This window comes from Sturnira hondurensis, unplaced genomic scaffold (assembly GCF_014824575.4).
Source record: "Sturnira hondurensis isolate 20B ecotype Veracruz unplaced genomic scaffold, ASM1482457v3 Scaffold0008640, whole genome shotgun sequence".
NCBI lineage: Eukaryota > Metazoa > Chordata > Mammalia > Chiroptera > Phyllostomidae > Sturnira > Sturnira hondurensis.
The window spans coordinates 6,116,018-6,140,470 of record NW_028081271.1 but is presented as its reverse complement, the minus strand read 5'-3'; the positions used below and the strand labels follow the sequence as shown (position 1 = coordinate 6,140,470).

Genomic DNA, 24,453 nt, shown 5'->3' with positions numbered 1-24,453 from the left:
TTTACTGAGAGTTTGCTGTGAGCCAAGCACTAGGTGAAGCATTTTCCCCCTGTTATATCATTTAATTCGGAGAACAACTCAATGAGATATGTTTTATTCGAAACCCATGAAAATGGACACAAAGTATATGTGAGAAGATTCTCATTTTAGTACCAATCTTATCATGGGGGAGTATATGTTGACAACTGTGATGCCTTAAATTTGACATCTGTCAAATTTGGCTAGAAATGATTGTCTGCACATAAATGGTGTATCTGCCTTAAAAAATAACCAAACTTGACTTAGATTTCAATGTATTATTTGCTCTATGTGTTTCATAAAAATAAAATCTCTTGTTAAGAAATACGCTAACTTCTTAACAATTTCTAGATGGCTTTCACATGCACTGTCTTGTGCAGTGCTCAGCACACCTTTTCTCCATGTTACTCCTCAATAGACGAGAAAGCCAGTCCTTGCCCCTAATGCTTTGGTTGCCTAGGAAACTTCTATTTCCAACTCACCAGGGAGTAAAATTACACCCATTCCATGGGTCAGAATTGACCCCAACTATAGTCAGAAAATCCATCCTGCTTTCTCAAAAGCAACCCCCCACTTAGGACGCTTTCTTTAGCCCCCAAACGCTACCTAAAAAGCTCTACTTTTGGAGTCCTTCTGTGACCACTTCTTGAAGGACATCAGCTCAGGAGAGAACTGGTTGCCCAATCTCCTATAACTCTCGTTCTTCAAAAGCAGCGCCAATGGAGGGTCGCCCATCCCCACGGTTTGCTCCTACGGACGGTAACCCAAGTGATACTTGAGTACTTCTCACACACCCTGATGCCATCTGCGAGATGAACAAGATCAAACGTGGCATGTGCACGACTCCCTGTCACTTTGAGTCAAGGATGCCCGGTCAGAGTGGCAGGATAAACTCACGTAACTTCATGGAGCATAAGCGCCACTCACTCGAAACACAGACATACCCAGCTGCCTTTGTGTGGGACCCGAGCGTTTACGAAGCAGATCACAGGCTGTCTAGCCACAAATCCCCTGTGTGAGTGTTTGGTCCGAAGGGGGGGAAATCGCTGTATGAAAAAAAGAGGAAAACATAATATGAAATAAGAGAAATGACTTTCATCCACTCTCTTATGTCAAATGTAGTATTTTGGTCAGATCGGCTTTTCAACCTGTGAAACTTTTTTTGTTTAATCTGTACTAAAATTAGCTTTGGAAACAGCGAGCAGTTACACACAACTGTCTAAACATAGAGAATTATTGTCATGAGTAATTGGTTGGTTATTTCCAGGCACGACTGGGACCCTCCAGACAGAAAAGTCGACACAAGAAAATTCCGTTCTGAGCCAAGAAGTATTTTTGAGTATGAACCCGGGAAATCATCGATTCTGCAGCATGAAAGACCAGTAAGCACTTGTCGCGAAACAGAATGCCAATTCCCTAGGCTTCCTGGGTTCTTGCATAAACCTGAATGTCATATCATTTACCAATTTTTGTCACAAAGGTAACTTATTTATTTGGCATTATTTAGAAATCATGTTTATTTGGTGTTATGATTTGTGGATCTGGTTTCAGAGTTGAAGATTCAGTCCCTCTAATCTATATTGGCCTTACAGGCTAAAAGTAGGGCTTACTTACGTGGAGCTATAGCTGTGTCCAATCAGAGCCCTGAGTTGTTTTTAAAAATAAGGAATGACACTCATAAATGCAACACTGCATTTCTTTCTATATTGCTAATGAGAAAAACTATTCATTAACCTCTTTGCTACAACGGGACCCAGGCAGTTCCTTTTCATATAGGTTTATTAATATTTCTCTGGGGAAATATTAATAAATTAATTTCAGGGGAAATTATCCAAAGGCCTTTTTGATAACAAGTTGTTTTAATTGATTCTTATTAAATCTCTCTCAGGTTACCAAGCCTCAAGCTTCCTGACTGGTTGTCAATCTAATGGATCAAGATTCTAATTAACTTTGCAGTATTGTACAATTATTTAATCGTGTGCAAACAAAAAGACATATAGGCTGGAAAGTAACCATGTGCTCCCCAAAGTGCAGTTTAACACATAGGCCCCTCCTAGCCCCCTCCTTGTTTTAGGCCCCCAGTCTCCCTCCCGTGCCCTTTCTCCTCCTTGGTCAGGGCTCTCAGGGTCTCGTTGAAACTGTAAGTCCTCTGCTTCTCTGCCAAAATCTGCTCCCAGAGAAACAACTGATCTCACTTGCATGTGCTCCCTGCCTTCCCTTAAAAAGAATTTTAGTGAGCAGGCATGCCTTTTCTTGGTTAGCTCCTGTAAGAGCATCCAGGAAACGATGCTATCGCCCCTAACGCAAGGCCAGCCCCGAACTTTCACTGGGAACCCTGGCCACACCACACCCAGCGTGGGCATTCTTGATTTCGTTCTTGAAATCCTGTTTTTATGGTTATGTTCTTGAGAAACATGTTCAAAAACCTTATAATCTCATCAGCATACATGGTATGTTTCTAAGCCTTTTCTGCCTTTCTTCAAATAACTCCGGTAGAGTAACAGGAAAACTGAGGGGCACCGTAAACTTATTTACTAGATGTGATTGGATGTCATGGTCTCTAGGATAAGAACTGAGTGAATCGCGATGTCACTGTCCCACAACGTTGAAAACAGGAGCGTGATTATGCAACATAATGAGTCTCATAGTTAAATGTACATGCCAAAACTTTAGTGATCGTTCCAACAATTTGTGATGCTCTTAGGATACTGAATGTTGATATTATACTGATAGCTGTGACAGATGTGGCATCAGGAAATAGGATTGGTTTTACAAGCTTTCCCATCAGGATATTTCTATTGCTTACTCATTCGACAAAGTTATTGAGCACCAACTGTGTGCCTGACATTGTATTAGGTGCTGGGGACACAGTAATGAGCAAGATACCGTCTCCACCTCGAGGAACTTCGAGTCTATCATTTCATGATGTGCAGGGCAGAACTGCACTTCTGGAAATAAGACCGTCTGCTATATGGCGAAAACAGGCACACCCAAAGAATCTTCCTTTCTCCCCTGAACAGCTCATTCATGGTTGAATCATTTGTCATTGTAACTGAAATTCCCAGATTGCTCATATCTTGGGGTTCAAGCTTTGAAGTTCCTACTTTTAAAATAGCAACAACAATAGCAATAGTTGTAGGTCTTGATTGAGCACTTACTATGTGCCAGGCCCTGTATATAGTCATCTGTGCCTTATCTCATGTAGTGAGCCAGGCAACCTATGAAGTAGATATGTGGCCCTTCCATTTTACAGGTAAAGAGATAGATTTGCCCAGGGTCACTTTGCTGGTGGGTGTTGGGGCCAGGCACACACCCAGGCCAACTCATTCCCAGCGCAGTTAATCACAATTATACCACTGCATGACCAGGATTAGCTGAGTAGTAGACACACACTTAGCTAGTGGTCATTATCTGCTTGATTATTTGATTACTTCTCAGTACAACTTAGTTTATTTGCTAACCCATAATAAATTAGTGCACTTAATTGGTTTAACCAGAAACCTGGTCTCTGAATAGTTAAGACGCAAGACCAGGATGCTCAGCTATTCTGAGAAGAGTGAGGTCTGGAGCATGGGTTTAGCTGGAGAATCAGGCATGGCTGAGTTTCCACAGCCACGGGAAGGGACCTAGATGTGTGGGAGGGAATGGGAATGGCTGTCTTATGAAGAAATGGGAAGAACCAAAACTTTTATCCCTTCTAAGGGACAGTTCTGCCGAGGGCCAGTCTTAGCAGAATGAGCTGAGCTAGTCCTCTGTGTCACTATGGCCAGGGTTGTTATTAGAGGACTAGGCTGCTATCTTTGTGTTGCTGTTGTTGCTGCCAACCCTGAAGTCACTCTGATTGCTTTTACATCAGAAGAAAGAAGGGGGGCGCTGCCGAGCGCAGGGTGGTGCTCATATCTTGGGGTTCAAGCTTTGAAGTTCCTACTTTTAAAATAGCAACAACAATCACAATAACAATAGTTGTAAACACTGGCTGTGCACTGATGCGGATCCCGTGAGCGTCTGGAGTGTCCAGAGCACACCAGGTGTGGAGCGTGAGCTGCAGGCTCGCTACATGAGAGTGATATGGTAGCCAAGCGGACGGCAAGGGTTCCCAGGTGCTCTGAGTGCGCGCTCCTGTCCTTTCGTTCCAAGGTGGTGTGGGAGCGGTCCTCTGCTCTTTTCATAGTTCACTCTATGTAAATTATAAACAGCTGGGTAATTCTCTGTTGCCTTTTCAATTCTTAGATGACTCCTCCATCTGCCCAGTTTCCCCAAATGTCATCTGGGAGCACCCAGTCTCCCAACAATCTGAAAACCCTGCTCCCCAGGGTAACTCCGCCAGCACCCCTCTGAGTGGGTCCTCAGCTGCATTGCTGCCCCTGGTCGCATGACAGGCGACTGATTCATTTCCCTGATTCTTCCATCGTTATCATTTCCCCTGCTCGAAACTTTCTCCTGCCTCTCAAGTATCTTCACAGCAAAAATCAAAACCCCTTAGGGATTCTACAGAAAAGCTTGTGGTTTGGCCCACGTGGACCTCTCCAGCCTCATGTCTCCTCCTGCCTCACTCCTTCACTTAGCTATGTTCCGGCTCTACCGAGAGCTATGGATTCCTTCCCTACCAGACCTCTGCGCAGGCTGTGCCCTCCACCAGGGAAGCGCTCTCCACCACTTCCTCCCCTCTCACCACCCCCACACCCTCCTGACTCTTCAACTCCAGGTATAGAGCACCCCCTGCTGTCACCACGCTGAACTGTAACGTCCTCATGTCTGTGTCCCTCACTGGACTTCAACTTCCTTGAAGGCAGGGACCACGGCTGGTGTACCAGCTGTATCCACAGCACCTTGCACATTGCCTAGCATGTGGAAGGTGTTAAGCAAATATTTCTTGATTAATACGAGAATGAATGAATGAGTATAGGTTTTACCCTTGCCGTGAGTGGGTAAAGTTGGTGAGACTGACTCCCTGTCCTTGTCCCTAAATGAAAGTCCTGCTCTGGCCAAAAGGATCCCCTTCTTCCTTAGAAATACCTGGAATATGCATTTTCATTCTTTACCATGAAAGTAAAAGTGAATGCAGTTTTTTAAAGTGCACAGATATGCATTTGACTGTAAGTTTAGAAATGCTGATTAAATGGGCCTAATGTTTGACCTCAGAAAGCACTCTGCCATCACCAGGAATCTACCCCCAACTGACTTAGACCTCAGTTTATCCCAGGAGGCAATCACACAAACCCTCCCCCTGGGATCACCTCAACAGAAACTTTTTCCCAACTGGATTGGATATGTTTGCACGTGAGCCAATTAAAACAAAATGCATTTAAATGAAACACTTATTTAAGACCTCTCTAGGCTCGATAAAAACAGAAGTAATATGAAGATGTTACCTTTCTATGAGACAACTAAAGGGGAAAGGAATAATCGCTGGAAACACTGTAGCATTGAAACGCAATTAAACCCTCAGCGAACTGCTGCTTCTTCCTCAGTGAAGATACTCGTTCAAAGCTGAAACTCCAAAAATGTCGGAGGTTTCATCCAATGGCTTAAGCCATAAGGAATCACCCAGCTAACCACATGTATAGTGTTTATTGTGGAAACTCAGTAAGTATAAAGCACAGTAGCCAGTGCCAATCTAAAGCTTCTGTGCTCATTAAATTCTAAAATTCTAAAATTCAATGAGCATAAAATTTAAAGAACCACATCGTGCTGACACTTCTTATTTGAACAGCCTATAGAGATTATATGCTGGCAATGAGCACCCTGGGAACAGTGGAATCTTTTTAACCTGAAAAGCAACTCAATGCATTTAAGCCAGAGAAAACATAAAAACTTTAAGAACCTCTCGCCCCGGGGTTGCCTTGACGGAAGAGTCAGGAGTGATTTGGCATTTTAGACTTTCGTAAGCACTTCTTCCTGCAGTGAACGATGCAACTTTTGTTTTAAGCGCAGGTTTGCTAGATGTTTCCAAATGGGAAAAGCGAAAACAAGGGAGGTTAGAAAGATAGGCAACAGTATCTTTGCTCTTGCGGTGCCTTTAGTGAGCAAGTCAATAGAGCAAATGGACCTTCCTGGGTGAGTTTCTGAGTGTGAATGTGCATGTCATACAGCTTTCAAGTTACAGGTGGGAAGTGTTGGTTTAGCGAGGCTGTGGGGCATGTGCATCCCTGACCGGTGAGGCCTCCCTGTACCTAGGCAGGGGAGTCTGGGTTGCTACACAGCACAGTTAACTGTCGCCTGCCTAACGGGGTGCAGAAGGTCAGCCGGGCAAATAGAACATTCCCGTCCTGCCGCAGACCGTTCCTTTCCCATAAAGGCTCTTCTTTACGGGTGTGCCTTCCTTTACATTCCGAAGTTCTAGATAGTTACCAGTTGTCATCGTTTGGGGTGTTTCCTTTATTTCCTACTGGCATGGAACCCGGATAGCTGGCCATTGTGACTATAAACTGAATTTTTAATCTATAAAATCATAATGCATGGAAGATTACTGTTGGTAGAGTACAGGGTGGTAGGTATTATGCCCCCCATTCCATGTTGTATAATAGAAATATATTTCTGTCTATCAGGATTTGGTATGTCCATCTTTATGTAGTTTCTTCAGGTGGCAGTCAAAGCGGAGTGGTACCCACGGTTAAATGCAGGTATTTGTTTAGTACATGTGCTGCCCTCTGCTGTTCAAAGTTTTGAAAGCAAATTTGTTTCCTCTAAGAGAAATTTCTATCTCCCTTTAGCCAAACAAAAACGGTGCTTGAAAGCAGAGATCATAAAACCAAGAATTAATCATGTTCCTAACATATATAACATTAGAAACAATGCAACTTGAAAAACCTAATGTTTTGTTTTTTCTGGGGAAGAATTACTAGGCCTCTGTAGACAGAACAAAACTTACTGAGAAGTTCTCTCGAGTGTTACTTGCCGTAAAAATCAGCCCCAGCAGCATTAGTTAGTGAAACTCGTCTATGCTGCAGCTGTTCACATGCGTGTGCTTTCTCACGGAGCTCCACCAGCCACAGGCTCTGTGGCCCCTGTGCCCACAGTGGTGCAAACTGCTGTGTGAGCACAGGGTCACATCCCATCTGCATCACTGACGCCCCGTCCTGAATGTTTCCCGGGGTCACCACACAGCTTTCATCACGGCAGTCGCTACACACGACGGGTAACTCAGATCCTTCCCGTGTTCTGCTCTGACATCTCAATTTTTCTATCACTGTCTACAGCTCCCCATACAACCTCCTATTACAAAATATTGAAATAAAAAGCACATCTCTAAAAATAATTTGGGTACAATTGACTAATAAATACAGACTATAAATTATTAACAACACTATTGCAAAAAATCAATAAAACACTTCGACAAGCTAGGTGCTCTTTGAATATAGACTATCTCCAAGCACCCAGTCTCACACAGATACGCCCTCTCCTGGCCCCAGGGGAATGGCTTTTAGGGAGCTGAAGGGGTTTTCTTCTGACTCCAAATACTGCTGTCCAACTGTGCCTTGTTTAACTAGTGCCATTAATAATTATCAAGGAAGTAACCTTTATGTAGAACCTTCAGCATCCATTTTAATAGAAAATCAACAGCCCAAACCTATCCGGTCAGGCATGAATCATCGGAAACACTACGTAAGGTTGGGTAAAGTAAATGCTCTGTGACTTTTTTCTCTTACTGAAGTAATTGTGTGTATTTTTTCAAACTGTTTATGTTACTACTCTGAGTTTTCCTATCTTCAATACAATATTCAGAAACGACTGAAGGGGAGCAAGTCAATTGTAAAAGTTGGCTTTCGCTCTAAATTCGACTGTCAACCAAACCAGGGCAGGATTCTCTCTGTCGCCCTCCCCGCCCCGACCCTAACCAACCAACCCCCATTCACATCCATTTCGGTAGCTGCAAGTAGATAGGAAAAGGTGACATCTGGGATCTCTCCTAAAACGTGATCGTCCTTCACTTTCTGGGAGGCTCCTTGTCTTCACATCCTTTCTTTCGCTGGTCCCGACCTCCCGAGCAATCCCCCACGGACCTTCGTGTCTGCCTAGGGCTGCCCCTGTGTCCCCGCCATCCTCCCAAGAGCCTCCACGTCATGAGTCAGCTTCTCCTCCCCCCTCTCTTACAGCCCCCTGTCCCAACAACTCCGACACCTGTTCCAAGGGACCCAGGCCGGAAGCCTATTTCTATGTCACCACATGGAGAAGTCGCTGGTAGCCCTTCCCCTCCACCCAGGAGTGGGCTCCCCACACCAGGCCCGAGCACCCCGGCTCTCTCTCCCATCTGGGTGAGCTCCTTCCTTCTCTCCCATCCCTAACACCCGTCTGTCGGGAAGGTCAGGTGCGGTCCTTGTTCTCTGGAGGCTGGGACCCTAAGAGGCTGGCTACTCACCTCTACCCCGCCTCGCTGGCCCTCTTCTTCCTGCCCAGACCCCAGGCTCTTCATTCCAGGGGACCCCTAACAGCCCCCTAGCACCTCTCACTCCCCCCCCACCCTTCCCCACCTTCCCCTGCTCCTGCCTCCCGGCCTGGCCACCTGCCTGCCTGCACCTGAATGACCGGTCTGAGCACCACAGCAGACTCACGTGTTGGAACTGGTGAGACCAGCACAGGGTGGCGGCCACCCAGAAGTCCTCCATGAGGCCCGAGTGGAGCCTGCTTTAATGCTCTGGTGGGCTGCTGGCACCCTTTCTCGCTGTCATAGACCGTTCTGCAGGGTCACTGCCTCAAGCTAAGGAGAAAGAGCAGAAATGGTGGAGACAAACAGGGGCCTAAGGGATGCCCTCGAAGCTCCTCTGCACTCCTGATTTTGCTCCTTTTGCAGTGCTCCCGGGGCTCTGGGCGCCTGAGGCTGTGGGATAAGAGGGGTACCTGCGGGCCTGTGAGTACGGGCATCTCATCCCCGCAGGCCACCTCCCTCCCTCCTCTCAGTGTGCCTTTTCCTCCCCTTTTCCTTCCTGTCTGCTCCATCCAGCCTGACCGCATACGTCCAGATGACATAGACTTAGAAAATGAGCCCTGGTATAAATTCTTTTCAGAACTGGAGTTTGGACGCCCGGTAAGTGAGGCTAGACCCTTACTGTAAGAAAATTAGGGGAATGTTGTTTGACTTACAAAACACATCATGATCAGAAGAGAGAGGCATCGAGCGTGTACTTAGATACACAAATCTGGAGCAGCTTAGCCCACAGTCGCTTCTGGAGGAAGTGGACACCTGCCACATTGCTTTTCTTTACCACACGTCCATGCACTGGGATTACTGTACATCTGTGCGAATCCAAAGTGACAGATTTATAGATCTGTGTTTGTTTACAGTCCATTTTGGTCTAGTTCACTCAGAAGAGCACTGTGACATTTGTAACAACTATAATTACTATCGCCACAGCTCCTGATGGCTGAAGACGCCCTAAGTGCCTGTGGGCCGCTGGGTCTGTGGTCAGAGAGTCCTCACCATGCCCCTCTAATGAGATGAAACCAGATGTTAAGCCCACTCCCACCAAACAGACACAAAACCTCCGGGCAATTTCCACTATAACACACTACCAGAATATTCCCACTCTAAAACACCTTGTTTAAAACACCTTAGGGGTATACGGGAAGGGGGGAAATAAGGAAACTCTGTGGGTCTTGATCTCTAGTTGCTACTGAAAGTCACCAAACCGCCACCAAAGGTGGGCCTTACCAGAATCACTCAGTCTATTTGGCATAAAGAGTCAACCCAGGCCTCAAGTAACGAATTCCTTTATAGACTGAGGTTTTATTGGGAAACTCTATCCACCGACAGCCGTCTGTCTGCAGGGTGCCCGTTACATTTTTTTAAATATTTTACTGGTGTTTCTGAATTTTAAACTCTCCAAGGACACACTGACTGTTATTACACTGCACAGAATTTTATTAAACATCAGCGAGTATGATCATTCTCTTGCCCTCTCATAGACTGATTTATATGCTCACACACTAAACCGCATTTTCCCACTGGGTGGTTACAGTAATCCCTTCTACCCATTAAAACGCAAAGGAGACTCGGTGAGGGTCATTATCGTACTGAACTGGACCAAGAGTGACTGTAAATAAATATAAACCCAAGAATTTGCCTAGACTTTCTATGTCTGATAGGAAGACTATTTTCTCCCGTTTTTTCTCACCTGCACCCAAATCGTCACCTACATATATTTTATTTATTTCAGAGAAAACGAATTCCTCACCTTTGTTTTACCTGTATGGTTGTTGTCGATTAGGCAGCTTGTAGGGACTCTACCAATTTCCATCCTGAGCCTGAATCACCCACGTTTTTCTACGATCATTTTCGGCCCCACAGGGAAACTCACCAGCATGCTCTCCGTTTGTCTGCCTGCTCCTTCAGTGTCTCTTTAATAAACCTGCAACCCTCTGTGGCTCGAGACAAGGAGTGCTCGTTTGAGTGGACCAAACGCCCCGAGAGCTACGCTAACCACACCACCGCGATTGTGCCCAGCGCTGGAGAGTCTTTGTGGACCCAGCACTCTTCCTCCTAGGCCACCCCCGTCACGCTCCCTTCGCGTCACTCTGTGTGTGTGCCTGATGCTGTCATCACTCGGTTTCTAACTGTTGTCACCTTTTCCACATGTTCATTCCTTGCTGCCATTGACTCTCCTCCATTCCATCTCTGCACTCTGCTTCTGTGGTGCACCGACACCCAGCCTCCTAAAAAGGTTCTGGACTATGTGCAAGATCATTCTTCTGGTGTTTCCAATGAGGTAAAAGCAAATTATTCTTTTTTTTCCCCCAGATTTCTCTCTTAGGACCTGTTACTGTAATTCGGAACATCTGTGTTTGACAGTTCACTACAGTGTCTCAGCTATTTTTAAAAATCTGCTTTTTGCATCATTATGTCATAACCAGTATTATTCCTTGGACATTGTTTGTACCAAAGGCGATGGCTCTTTCTGAAATGTGGGTGAAGAATCACTTCGGCCGTAACTAAGTGATCCAGTGCAGTCCTGGAATCCGGGAGTGTGATCACCAAAAATCAAGAGTAGGAGTCTTACGGCACAGATGAAACACCTGTTTTGATTAGACTAAAACATTTGATTACACTAAAGTCCAGGAGGCTTCTCAGAGCCATTTTGGCATCATGCCTGGAGGTGCAGAATGACCCTTTAGACTCTTAGATAATCAGATACTTATGCCCCACATATTCCTAAAATGTATTTTAATTCTTTCACTTTCTTAAATACAATTTGTGCATTTTAGCATCAGATAAAATCCAGAATAGGGCTGACCTGTATACCTGGAACTAATACAAAGTAATATTATATGTAAACTGTAATTGAAAAAAAATTTTTAAGCTAAAAAAAAAAGAGAATAGGGCTGATAAATAACTGGCACACATACCACAACTTTCCAGTTCTACACCCTTGACAGACATTACTAATCCTTCTCCACACTGTAGCTCAGGCAGCCACTGTAATCGATCTCATTTGCCACCTCTGTCTAGAAATGTTCATGACAATCTGCTAGGTAAAAAAAAAAAAAAAAAAAAAAAATGCTGAGCAATGTAAAACTTTATTTGAATTAGTCAAAAAAGTACAGAAAAAAGGCAGAAATAATCCAGAGCCAAAGGTTTTTATCCTGCTCTTAGCAAAGAAAAATAAAATATTTTGGAAAGCAGACTTAGGGCTCATCAATAACACGCAAGAGTGACAGTTTTGTTCAACATCAGCTCTGTGAAAGCCTTCCTGTGGGAATTCTTAGGAGCAGCTAGGATGGCGTAAATGAACTGGCGAATAGCAGTTTCTCTGTGGTTCTAAGTAAATACAAAAACACTTAATAAATGTTTTACTTTCATTGAAAAGTCTTAACTCATTTAAGTATGTGCAACTAGAAAAAAATATACACAGCTAGTAGAGTGCCTATGCTGCAGGAAGTACTACTGACACATGCTGGTGCAAACTGGAATTGCAAGCAAAAATTCAGTTTGCAATTCCAAATTATTTCTCCCGAGCTATGTATCAGAGTGTATATTAAACAGAAGTTAAGCAAAATATTTAGGTATTAAATTAACAGTAAAATAGAGTAATCAGGAACAGTCTGGGTTAGTGAATTCAGTCATTTCTAAACATGCATTTTTTTGTAGATGGGCATGCAATGTAAAGAAAATCAAATACAACAAGCAATTCTATTGTTATGCTTTCTTCAAGTCTGAAGAAAGGGCATCATTTCAACATTTGAATAGCCCAAAATTTTACTTTGGAATTCAATTTGGTCAGATATTTCTTTCATATTCTGGTTAGATATTTCTAGGTTGTATTTAAGACAGTTGGTTCATTGAGAACTGAAATAGAATTTAGAGATCTCCATATCCAACTCCTTTATTTTTCAGTCAAGAAAATAGAGCTCAATTATTTGAGGAAGTAATGTCCAGAATCACATGGGTAGGTGGTGGCAAATTAGAAATAAAACAGGTCTCTTAACCTGCACGTTGGGGCTATTTCCTTTATGCCACGCTTCTTAGCACTCCCAAGAGATATATATTTAATGCTCAAATGTTTTAGAAACATGTACTTAATACTATTCCTTACCGACTATTGATTTCTGCTCAATTCCTGGGCTAACCATAGTAGAAACTTAATTCTGTGCATTCTGTATTGTGATGGTGGTGGCAACAAAAATCACATAAAAAGCACTTTGCTGATGGGTACACTGGTTTGTGGTTAATCTCTTTGGAGTTAAGAGGGGTGTTGTAGAATTCTGATAGCATATTAACTATGTTATTAATTTCATATCATGGCTTTTCAGAGTGTAACAAGTACTTTGATAAGGTACTATTTTTTGTCAAAATTATAACTAATTAGACATTACCCCAGCTGCCATCAAGTACCTAGTATCAAGTGCCTGTAACATGCCATGAACAAATTTTCTAATCCATAAATATAACTGAGAAACTGGAATTAATGAAGAACAGGTAAAGACTTCTAAGGAAAGTATAATCACATGATCACTTAATGGAAAGAGTGACTAAGTACCTATACTTTATTAAAGTGACCTTTGTTTAGGTCATTTTAAATGGTAAAATAATGGTGATCCGTAACTGCTCAGTAGATCATAATAGGTAAAACAGGGTTAACTCTTTTTTGGAGACAGTTCCCATTTCAGGATGAGTACCGCTCATACAATCATCATACAAAGTTTTCTCTTAGTCTCTGTGTAGATGTTTTACTGCTCCCTTAGAATTTAATACTGAATCTTCTCTTCTGAGTATACATAACAATCACACAGTCCATTTCAGTTTATTTTGGATGGCGGAAACCAACCCAAGGAAGAATTACTGCCGTTTCTTAGCCTAACTGTAAGACAATAGGAAGAATAGAGCTTTCCTTCCCATACGATGTTTTAATTCACACTACAGTATTATTTAGGCTCATCCCCAGTGGGAGATTCAGACTTTCTGACCACTCTAGGGATGTTTGAGGGGTGCTCTGGAATTGACACTCCAAAAAATCAGCTGGGGTTGGCAATTGGCTGGCCCAGCACAGGGGTGATCCATGCAGATGGAATGTTCTAGGGCTCTGTGGTATTACTCCTCTGCAAACACGCACAGTTAATGTTTCTGAAGTGTAAGCATCTGGTTTTATTTATTTACTTGTCTGCCTTCCTGCTTAGTGTTTATTTTTCTACCTTTCCAGTGTCTGATTCATAGTTAAAATAATCTTGCAAACTTATCAGATCAGCAGGCCAAAGTTTCTCTAATTTTGTATTTGTTGAAAACTTAAAAATTTAGGTACTTTTTAGGAACTAAAAATTTTAGAATATGCTTTTTCTGTCTAACATGGAGGACATATTCTCTTACAGAGGATGTTTTTTGTTTGTTTCAGGGCAAGAATCCATGCTCTTTAATAAGGTGGAATTAAATGAAAATATAACTGAATAGACGCAATTTTAGAGTTTGTGTAAAGGGGCTTGCCAGACCAATCTATATAAACAATCTCAAAATTATACACTAATATTTTAACTGGTTAATTGGTGCTAACTTAAAGTAGAAACTAAAGTTATAGAAATAGTTCTTGAAGTGTAGTTTAATTTTCACTAGCACTCCGGTAAAATATTTCTTAGTGGTAAGAATTTACAATAAACTGTGTCAAATTCTGCCTCTCTGGCTGACATTTAGACATTCATGTGGAAGAACATTTTCAAACTAGATTTTCTTCATCAGACCAATAAACACTTGTGACAAAATATTAATCAGTAAATAACACTAAAGCCAAGACTATTTAGCATACATTTTTGTATATATTCTAGACTTCTGCGTCACCGCCAACATTGCAGAGTTCAATATTGATCCTCTCTTGCCTTCTAGGGATTTTAGCAATTACTCCAGTAGATGGCCATGGGAGTGAAACATTCTTACGGAACACTTTTGCTAAATATCGATTTCATTGTACTGTTCAGAATGAAGGAGTATGAAAATGCGGTGTATAATAAGCATTTAGAATTACTTACCAATTTGTATATTCTATTTTTCTTTGTTCCTACAACCATGGACAACTGACAGTTGATTTTCTAATGAAAGTGCTAAAAGTCAGCTTTTTTATGAAAAGGCTGTATGTTGGTTCCTAAAGCCATTTATTTTAAACTAACCTGGAATGTAACTATTTGAAAGATACAACCTATACCTGAGTTAAGTACCGGTAGTTTAATTTCAAACCAAAGGCTGTGGTTTTTATTCAAACGTCACATCTATATTGACAGGAGAAAGGTCTGTCAAGTCCTGCTGACATGTTAGGTTTTAAAGATAACACCCGGCAAGGTGACAAAAATATATAAAGAAAGTTTATGTTTTAAAATGATTGAGTGACTACCAATTTTAAAATATATCAAACCTCCTTTATGTAGGAGATTTATATTTCGAGTCAGTTTCCTTCACAGAGGAGTGCTGACTGATTTCTCTCGTTTCCCCAGGCAGGGTTGAGGTTGTAAGTAATTTGGGCAAAACTGGCAGATAGAGTGTCGTCCTTCAGAAGGAAGAGTAGGTAGGAAGAAAGGAGAAACCAGGGTGGCGGGATTTCTTGGCGGGAAGACACTTTCTGTGTTCATAACAAATGGTGTTTTTAATCTCAATGTTCACAATGTTCTTTTTAGCATACCTAATTGAATATTCGTGGCCAAAAGAAATGTTGCCATCGTGAAAATTTTCTGTCTCCACAGGCCTCCTTGTATCAATCCTCTATAGACAGAACTCTGGAAAGGCCCAGTAGGTAAGAATGTTGCTGCCCTGTGCAACTAGACTGTTGTATAACCAGTGGTTTCTTTTTCAGTAACAGAGCAATGAGGGTCACGGACCATGTTTTTATTTCAGCACCATACTTTACGAAGTTGTTTCCGCATCATTTTAAATGGTTACATTCAAGGATTTGTAAAAGTCAAGCGAAGAACTTTGGACTGTTTTATAGACTGAGAAATCTTTCCCCTCCCAGTCTCCTCTATAACCAGTTTTTTGTTTAAGTGGGGATTATCACCATTTAATTTTTGATATTTTTTAAGATTTTTTTTATTTATTTATCTTTAGAGGGGAAGGGAAGGAGAGAGAGAGAGAAATATCAATGTATGGTTGCCTTTCGTGCATCCCCTGCTGGGAGTTGGCCTGCAGGGAACTGGCCTGCAACCCAGGCATGTGCCCTGACTGGGAATCGAACCACGATCGTCTGAGTTGCAGGCCCGAGCTCAATCCACTGAGCTACACCAGCCAGGGCTAATTTTTGATATTTTTATGAGACGTAGAACATGCTTGAACATTTTTATAAATTATGTTCTACGCATATCTGTTCCTTACACTCTGACCATGCAAATGGGAATTACAGTTACCACCAGTGAATGAGGAGTCACTCTATACTGGGCATTCCAATCACATAAACATATTTACCCCCTAAGACACCACTCTGAGTTAAGTGCCATCGCCCCCATGTCTTCTCTGAGCAAACTGGCACTGGGGATCCATGACGTACTGAGTTTACACAGATGACAAAGAGCAGAGACAAGGGAGACCTGAACCAAAGCAGCCGGTGACCAACCACCGGCCCCCCCTTGCAAGTCTGCGGACGCGAGTTCTGTTGGTGGGCTCTGTGTACGGTACTCTAAAACATCGCAGAAACGCACATACAGCTCAGTAGCAACACCAAATGATTCAAAACCTGCCAGCCAGACCACATCATCGACAACACATAGTTACGTCACATCCATTTTCCCTTCTGTAGATTTCTTTTGACAGAAGTGGAAAACTTCGCAAACTGGGCTCCTGAGCGCCACCAACATCATTAATGTCCCTAAGAAAGGACCTCCTCCAACCCATCCTGTAGATCTTTTTCCGTCTACACGTGCGCCTAACGTGTTGGAATTTCAGTGTTCTAATCTAACCTGTGGTTGCTGTAAAAACCCGTGGATGCCCACGTGACAGGATAATGACAGCGAGGCAGGGCTAGGGGAAGAGTGCAGCCCAGTGCTGAGGTCTGGCCCCACCTCCACACTTGGGACGGGGCGTGTTCCCCTTGCTCACATGTGGAACAGGAGCAACAACGCGGTGGGGGACCGAGGACACTGCTGTCAGCAAACAGCATGCTGCTGGCGCGCAGGAGGTTTGACAGATAGCGTGCTGTGCGATGTGTGCCTCCTTCACCAGTGTCTTGTATGGCACTGTGCTCAGACGCAGAGCCACGGTAAAAACGTCCCGCCATTACGACTGTTGACACCACTTAGTGAAGCTGGGTGACAGGACTCCTCAGTGGTTTATTTGCTGACCGAATCATTGGTTGCCATTATTCAAACAGGAAAGTCCTGGAACCCCAGTGCAAGGTTTGTAAAGCTGAGATTATTAGGAAGAGCCCTGGGGTGAGAGATGTGTTTCGCCCGCTGTCTTCCTCCCTCCCGAGCCTTTCCTCCATCTGGGCATCCCTCCTCGGGACATATTCTCGTTGTGAGAACTCTTCCATGACACAAATCACAGGACTAAATTGTCTGTTGTTACACTTTACACTCCCTGGAGAATTTTTACTTTGAAAGAGGATTATAAACTCAGATCCACACACAAACCGGCACGTAAATGTTACGGCCGCTTTGTCCTGAATTGCCGAAATTTTGAAGCAGTGACGATACACTTCAGTAGCTGAATGGCTAAACACATTCTGATACACCCACATAATGGAATATTATACAGTGATGGAGAGAAATGTTCTATCAGCCAAAAAAGACTGGGAGAAATCTTAAAGGCATATTGCTAAATGGCTGAGGCCAGTTGGAAAAGGCTACATGCTGTAGGTTCCAACTGTGTGACCTTCTGAGAAGGGTAAAACCATGGAGACGGTACAAAGACGAGTGGTTGCCAGGTGTTTGGGGGGAGAGAGGCATGAAGAGATAGAGCTCCCAGTGGTGACGGGCGCGGGGCGAGGTGTTACCGCAGCAATGACTCTACTCTATAGGGTACCGTAGTGATGGGCACGTGTTGTTCCATATTTGCCAAAACTCAGAATGTTCAACAGGAAACATGAACCCTACCGAAACTGTGGATTTGATGACACGTAATAGCAATGTATCCGTATATCTCTTCACCATCCCGAATGCCCCACACTAATAGAGAATGTCAATCATAGGGGAAGCTGTGTGCCAGGGAATATGTGGGACTTTCTATCCTTTCCAAACACGTTTCAGTCACCTAAAACTGCTCTAAAAGAATAAAGTCTATCAAAAAAAATTTCAAGAGAGGATGATAAAGAAATAGTGTTTAATATCAAGGAGTGAATGCTTAAAACTGCGGTTTGAGGGCTGGGAAATAAGACTTATTAGCCTGTTACTAGCACATTCCACCGGTCCTTCCGCTTCGTGTTGACCTTCTCCAGCACCAGACGCACTGAAGCTGCTTCCTTCTTTCAGTTCTGCAAGCCTGGCCAGCGACTTCAGGAAAAGGAGGAAGAGCGAGCCGGCCGTGGGGCAGCCGCGGGGCCTGGGGGATCCGAGGGCGAGCAGGACCAGCCCGGTGCGGGCGGACCTCCCGGGATCCAGCGCCACCCTGACACAGCCTTTCGTTAGCTCTTCGCCTTCCTCCCCATCCAGAGCGAAAGGTAAACAGCGCTGAACCGGAGCGTAAGCAAGTTGCTAGTTGAAGTTCTAACCTCTGCCGTGTGAGAGCGGCCTGGTGGTAACTATCCGGAGGTAGTTAGCATTTAAATACAGTTTGGAACAACAGCTTTCTTCCTACACAGAGACGAAGGAACTCAGGTTGGTCAGCCCCTGGAGTAGCAACAAGGACTCTATCATCTGTTGATACTTTTTCTCTTCTAAGTGTATCATTTGTGGCTTTGTGAGGGAACAAACGCAAAGCATTAAATAACTTATTGCTAGTCCCTTGAAAGATTACACTTATAAACATTTGCATATTGTCAGATTTTTCTAATGTTATACAACTAGCACAATCAATCAAATTTCTAGCATAGGAATTAGAAGTAGCAACAGAGAATGTTGTTGCCTAACATATAAACTGGGGTTTTTTAAAATTATTTAATTCTAGATAAAATCTGTCTAGCCTGTGAAGTCATTTCTCGAATCATCTGCTTTTTATTTTGGTCAATAGTCATTTATACAGGAGACTATCCATGTTCTACGTGTAACATAGGGTTCAATCCATGACAGTACAGTAGTAAGAACTTACCGAGATTTAGCCATAATTATAAAATTTAGGCATCATCAAGCCTTTTTCCTATGACCTGTCTCCCCTGGAAACTCAAAGCAAGTCACTCCTCAAGTCTCTGACCTACTGCTGAGTGTGTTACTGCCGTACATACTGCTAAGACACAGACCGAGGGCTGAACCAGCCTCGCTAGGCACCTGGGTCCAGGCCAGAAGTGGAGCTCACAGTCTCCTCAGTCTCCTTGGGTCGAAGCAGAACAGAGAGGGATCCGAAATGGGTGAAGAAAGCAAACTTTAACAGAAGTTCCCGTGACATAGCACAGATTTAGCTACATGTATCCAATGCAGGCACTGAAAGTGTCCCCACATGGTAGTTCAGGGTGAGAGGTAGCTGGTTCGTGAACAAAAGACAGGTTGGTTCCGATGCTTAGAGTCTGGATAAGCCGAAGACACTAGCTCTCGTCCACAGCCTAGGAGAGCTATCATCATTACTGTTTCATGACACCTTTCCTCAAATTGAAATTACCTTTATCAGCTCCTACTAATTTATGCAAATATTTATCTCTTAAGGGGACCTATGGGTGATAAAATGCCATTGATTCGTTATGTTTTGATACCACCCAAAAGTTAGAAGAATTCCAATTGATTCAGATGTCTGTTTTCACCCTAGGAGGTGCTAAGCTGGCCTCCTTTCCCAAATACTACATATCTATTTCTTTATGTGCCCATCTACTTTTGAAGGGTTTTGGGAGGATTGTAAGGCAGGCACTATAAACAGAGATATTTTCTTCCACTACTAGGTTTATTTCTAAAAAGAAAATATCCCATTACATGTATCTGGACTCTCCCTTGTAAGTTCACTTAGCAAAGCAAAAGAAAAGAGTATTTCCATATATATCCCAAACTGAGGCCATATTTAGCTCTCTTTTATCAACTTGCAAATGAGTTTTTCAGGACCCTCCCCGGAAAAAAGCAAGAAGCCTTTAGCACTGATGGAAGTTTTCCGTTATGTTCATTTATGCTCAGGAGAACCTGCCTAACAAAAGGTTCTAGGTCAAGCGATTGAAGAGGTAAATTTGTCTTGTTTAAAGAAACACTGGTTATTGTTTTCTTGGGAAAATGTTACCAGCAATAGTTCACAGCACCTTGATTTTGCAATTTGGCGACATACTTTGTCTCTTTCTATCTTGATTGGGTATCGAATACCCATGAGAAATTAATTAATATAGTTATGGGAGTTTTAATTAAATGGAAATTTATAAACTATGCTTTATCTCTCTATTATATTTCAAAAAAGATTCAAATCCTGAGCCTATTAAGTTGATTAAATCTATATCACTGTTGGCATTAATGCTCAACATTTTAATTACTACCAGGTCATGCTATTAGCTTATAAGATACTATTGCATTTGGGGTGTATAATATTCACAGGAAGATGTATTAAGTGTTCCGTGGAAACAGGTGCATTATCTACATGGTTTTTAAACTCTAGTATCTGTAAAGCTGCACTCATTGAAAAGTATTAGCAGGCTTTAGAATTAGACCTTTTCCTCTCGAGTTGAAACTTCGCGTCTGCCAGTCGGTGTGTAGATTAAACCCCGCTGCCTTCTCTTTGCTCTGCTCTCTGATGCTAACCGACTGTGCTCTCCGCTTTGTGAAGCTTTTAACCTCTTCACCTGTCTCTCTTCCACCACGCTGCTCTGGACGGAAAGGTGGGGAGGATAGCACAATGTGTCCGTCCCTTTGCAGTTGCTCAGGGCTGCCCGGCGGCGCCTCGCAGGAGGCGGATGACGGTAACCCCTACCGACAGCATCTGGACGTCCCGCGGGACTCGCAGCGGGCCGCCGCCTTCAAAAACGGCTGGCAGATGGCCCGGCAGAACGCGGAGGTCTGGAGCAGCACGGAGGAGACGGTTTCCCCCAAAATCAAGTCCCGCAGCTGCGACGACCTCCTCACCGACGACTGCGACGGCTTCGCGGACCCGCACGCCAAGTCGGAGAGCCTGGGCTCGCTGTTGTGCGAGGAGGGCCCCGCGGGGAGCTGCGCGGGCCCCTGGGCCGCCCCCTACCTCCCCGAGGGCCGCGGCGGCGAGGGCCGAGCCCGGCTCCGCCACCACCGCTCGGCGCACGACGCCCCGGGCTTCCTCAAAATGTACAAGAAGATGCACCGCATTAACCGGCAGGACTTGGTCACCTCCGAGGTCATCTGCTCCGTCAAGTCGCGCATCCTGCAGTACGAAGCCGAGCCGCCGGGCACGGGCCCGCTGCGCGCGTGGAGCCAGGCCTCGGCCGAGGAGGTGCCCCGCGACGTGGTGCCCACCCGCATCTCCGAGTTCGAGCAGCTCATCCAGAAGTCCAAGTCCATGCCCAACCTGGGCGGCGAGGCGCTGTCCCCGGCGACCCCAGAACCGCAGCAGAACGGCCTGTGCCCCCAGAGGCGGTTCTCCATCGAGTCCCTGCTGGAGGAAGAAAACCAGAGCAGGCGCCCTTGCCAGGGGCCGCCGAGCTTCCAGCCTCGGGCCCTGGTGCCGGTGCACATCGAGGTCACGGACGACGACCCCCCGAGGCCGCGCGTGGAGTTCTCGGACAGCGACCCGGACGGCGCGGGGTCCGACCACAGCGACTGCGTTCTCGTGGAAGGGTCGTCCTTCTGCAGCGAGAGCGACTTCGACCACTTCTCCTTCGCGTCCTCCGACAGTTTCTACGGGTCCGGCCACCACCGCCACCACCACCACCACCATCGGCACCTGGTCAGCTCCTGCAAGGGCCGGTGCCCCGCCTCCTACACCCGGTTCACCACGATGCGAAAGCACGAAAGGGCTAGACACGAAAATTCGGAGGAGCCCCGACGACAAGAACTGGACCCGGGCCTCTCCAAACTGGCATTTCTGGTCAGTCCCGTGCCTTTCCGGAGGAAAAAAAATTCGACTCCCAAAAAACAGGCTGAGAAGGCAAAGTGTAAAAAGTCCGTGTTTGAGGCCCTGGACTCCGCCCTTAAAGACATCTGTGACCAAATTAAGGCTGAAAAGAGAAGGGGCAGTCTGCCGGACAACAGCATACTGCACCGCCTGATCAGCGAACTGATGCCAGACGTCCCCCAAAGGGACTCATCCCTCACGGCGCTGAAAAGGAGTCCCAGGCACCAGCCTTTCCACCCCCCGCCTCCAGAGGGCGCTACTCACTGCCCGTGGTACCTAAACGATTGTGGGAGAATGCCTCACAGCGCCTCTCTCCAGGACATGGACCCCAATAACAACTACCACCTCCAAGGCCTCGACAGGGCCCTGAGTCTCCAAGGTGGATGAGCCCTTCTTTGTTTCTCCTTGTGGTGCAGATACCCACCCTCCAGCGTTTTCATTGTCCATTCCTCCATCTCCTCACTCCTGCACTGGGCGGCCACCCAGCATCACTGTTGTGCAAACATGTCTCACTGAACAGTTCTCATCTGCCCATGTGACCTTTGGACTCCATGCGTGGCTTAAAGTGATCACCAATTCACAAAAATTTACTCACTCAAAATCGAAAGGGAAAACGATTTTTGTAGCTTAATGTTAGGGCTGAAACATCTGTCAGTCACCATGGCACGAGACATTAAACATTTGTCCTGTAAAAAGATTTCAGGACAAATTATAATTGAATATTAGTACCCTTAAGAGAGTACCAGCTTTGCATTAGCTCTTTTATTGTCGGAAACTGAGTCGAAACCAATAGTTTAACTAATAGTCTTTTCCTTGACTTTTTTAACTTTGTAGTTGTTCACTCAATAAATAATTCACTCGTATTCTATATAGAAGATACTATATCAAAACACTCAGGAAGCAAAACTGAACCATGTAATGAAGTCATCAGTGGACAATTAAAAGAGACCAGAACTTATCATTTTATCCCCTAAGAGGGTACAGCTGGGATGAAATTTTTGTGAATGTATCTTTAAGCTGTGTACATACACAAGTCTCATTTCCATTACTCATTGTCTTCATTTTCTCCTCCATCCTATCACTTAATTTATTAATTTTCTATTTCTGCTCAAACAATACTATATCGATATTTGAAGTAGACCATTTAGGTTAAAAGTGACTCTCGACTCTGTTTTCATAGATAGATTATCACTCTGAAGTGGCAGCCCAGAGAAATATAATAACTCAGGTGCAGAGAGCTTTATTTTTTTTTTGAGGTTTACAAGGTGTTTTGTAACTGAAAAGGACAAGGTGTTTTGATATCTTTACACAATTATCTTCATTAACTCTTAAGGTGCCTCTGTTTCCCGTGTAAATTTTTAAGAAGTCGGAATAAGCATCCAGGCTGAGGCTCAGATCCCCAACAGAGAGTCCTCCGTGCAGCAGGCATTGAAAAACATTTCACGTTCATTATCTAATTAGCATGGGCACAACCCCAGGTTACGGGTATTACAATGAGCACCGTTTCACAACCGAGGAAACTGAGACTCAGAGAAGACAGTAAATTTGACCAAGACCACCCAGAGAGACGGTAGCAGTGACAGATTCAAACTCTTAATACTCCAGAATTTGTTACATGGAACATAGTCTCCACAGGCAAAAAAGAGTCGTAATTCAAATTGCACGTTAACATATATAGCTCAGTTTTTATTATTGCACAATTTACTATATTAGTTGTATTGATCTTTGCTCCATTTATACTATGCAACATGATTCAAAAATAATAAATTAGGATTTTAAAAGTCAATTTCTACAATTTGAAATTTTCACTAAGACATGTCAATTTAATGTTTTAGTGAATTAGCTACCTTTTCCAAGTTTTTAAAGTTATAGTTTAACCACCTCTCAATTTTATATGCACATAAGATATATACTATTATTGAAACATCATTTGAGAGATCTTTGAAATGCATTTAAAGGGCATTTCATATTTTAATAAAATGTTTACTTTTCCAGTGGTGTTTAGGCCAAGTGAAAGGAAAATAGTTTATGTTCCATGGGTTAGTAGAAGTCATTTACAATTTACAATCACTCTGAGGGCCCTATGATGATAAAAGTAGGTTAGTTTACAATGAAACAATAGACTGCACATAATCCCCTAGCATTCATGAAAATAACCAGTTACATTTACCTAAAATATTTATAGCTATGTTACCTCCCAAAGACATTTATCTGTCATGTGAGATCCCAGTTGCTGTGAGCACACAATCCTTCCACGTAATCAAAGCAGTCAAAAACTTTCGACAGTGTTTTTTTAATTAATCAGCATTTTTCATTGCTTTACAGATGGATTTAGCTTCTATTGAATGTTGCTTGTTATTCAACAGAACTAAATTTATTAAAGGGATAAGAGAAAGAATTTACAAGTTTTGACCCTGTTGGACTAGTAAAGTTTTATAACATAGGTTACTGGTGGGCTTTCAGGCCCTAGTTACATTCCCACATGTAAACATACGAGGTATCAGACACCATGAGGAGGTCCTTGCAATAATTCCTAATGTAATTAATTATTTACACTTTTTAAAGAAGACTAAAGACAATTCAATATTTCATAAGCAATTTGGCAACCAATAGGACATTTTCTGTTTAGAGAATTTTCATCCCTTTGTTTCTTGGAATAAATATTTACTTTCTGATAGCTAGTTCAGCACAAGGAAAGAACAGAGGTTAGGTCTCGTAAGCATTAAGCCTCAAGATGACATCTCAAGACTTAATAAATATTTAATAACAGAGAGAGAGAGAATGGGCGTGACCACAGTTCTGTTTTCCTTTATTTTTCTCTTCCTTTTTTACTACATTCTTAAATTGTTGTTCCACAGAATGTTTCCGTTTCTGTAAACTATTGCTCTTCTCCATCTTCT

The 24,453-nt window shown here is 43.6% G+C and overlaps 1 protein-coding gene across 16 annotated transcripts in view; it reads left to right on the top strand.

Annotated features, from left to right (window-relative positions):
- SORBS2 (sorbin and SH3 domain containing 2) overlaps positions 1–24,453 on the top strand; it is a 184,609-nt gene that overhangs the window by 129,952 nt on the left and 30,204 nt on the right. For 8 of the 16 annotated variants that reach the window (XM_037055195.1, XM_037055196.1, XM_037055199.1 and 5 more), the window contains 6 exons: positions 1,286–1,400; positions 8,115–8,273; positions 8,960–9,043; positions 10,665–10,721; positions 15,169–15,218; positions 17,884–18,071. In XM_037055195.1, coding sequence (XP_036911090.1) covers positions 1,286–1,400; positions 8,115–8,273; positions 8,960–9,043; positions 10,665–10,721; positions 15,169–15,218; positions 17,884–18,071 — 653 coding nt within the window. Of the gene's footprint in view, positions 1–1,285; positions 1,401–8,114; positions 8,274–8,959; positions 9,044–10,664; positions 10,722–15,168; positions 15,219–17,883; positions 18,072–20,348; positions 21,933–24,453 lie in introns of all 16 variants that reach the window. The other 8 variants (XM_037055205.1, XM_037055212.1, XM_037055211.1 and 5 more) reach the window with 6 other exon arrangements.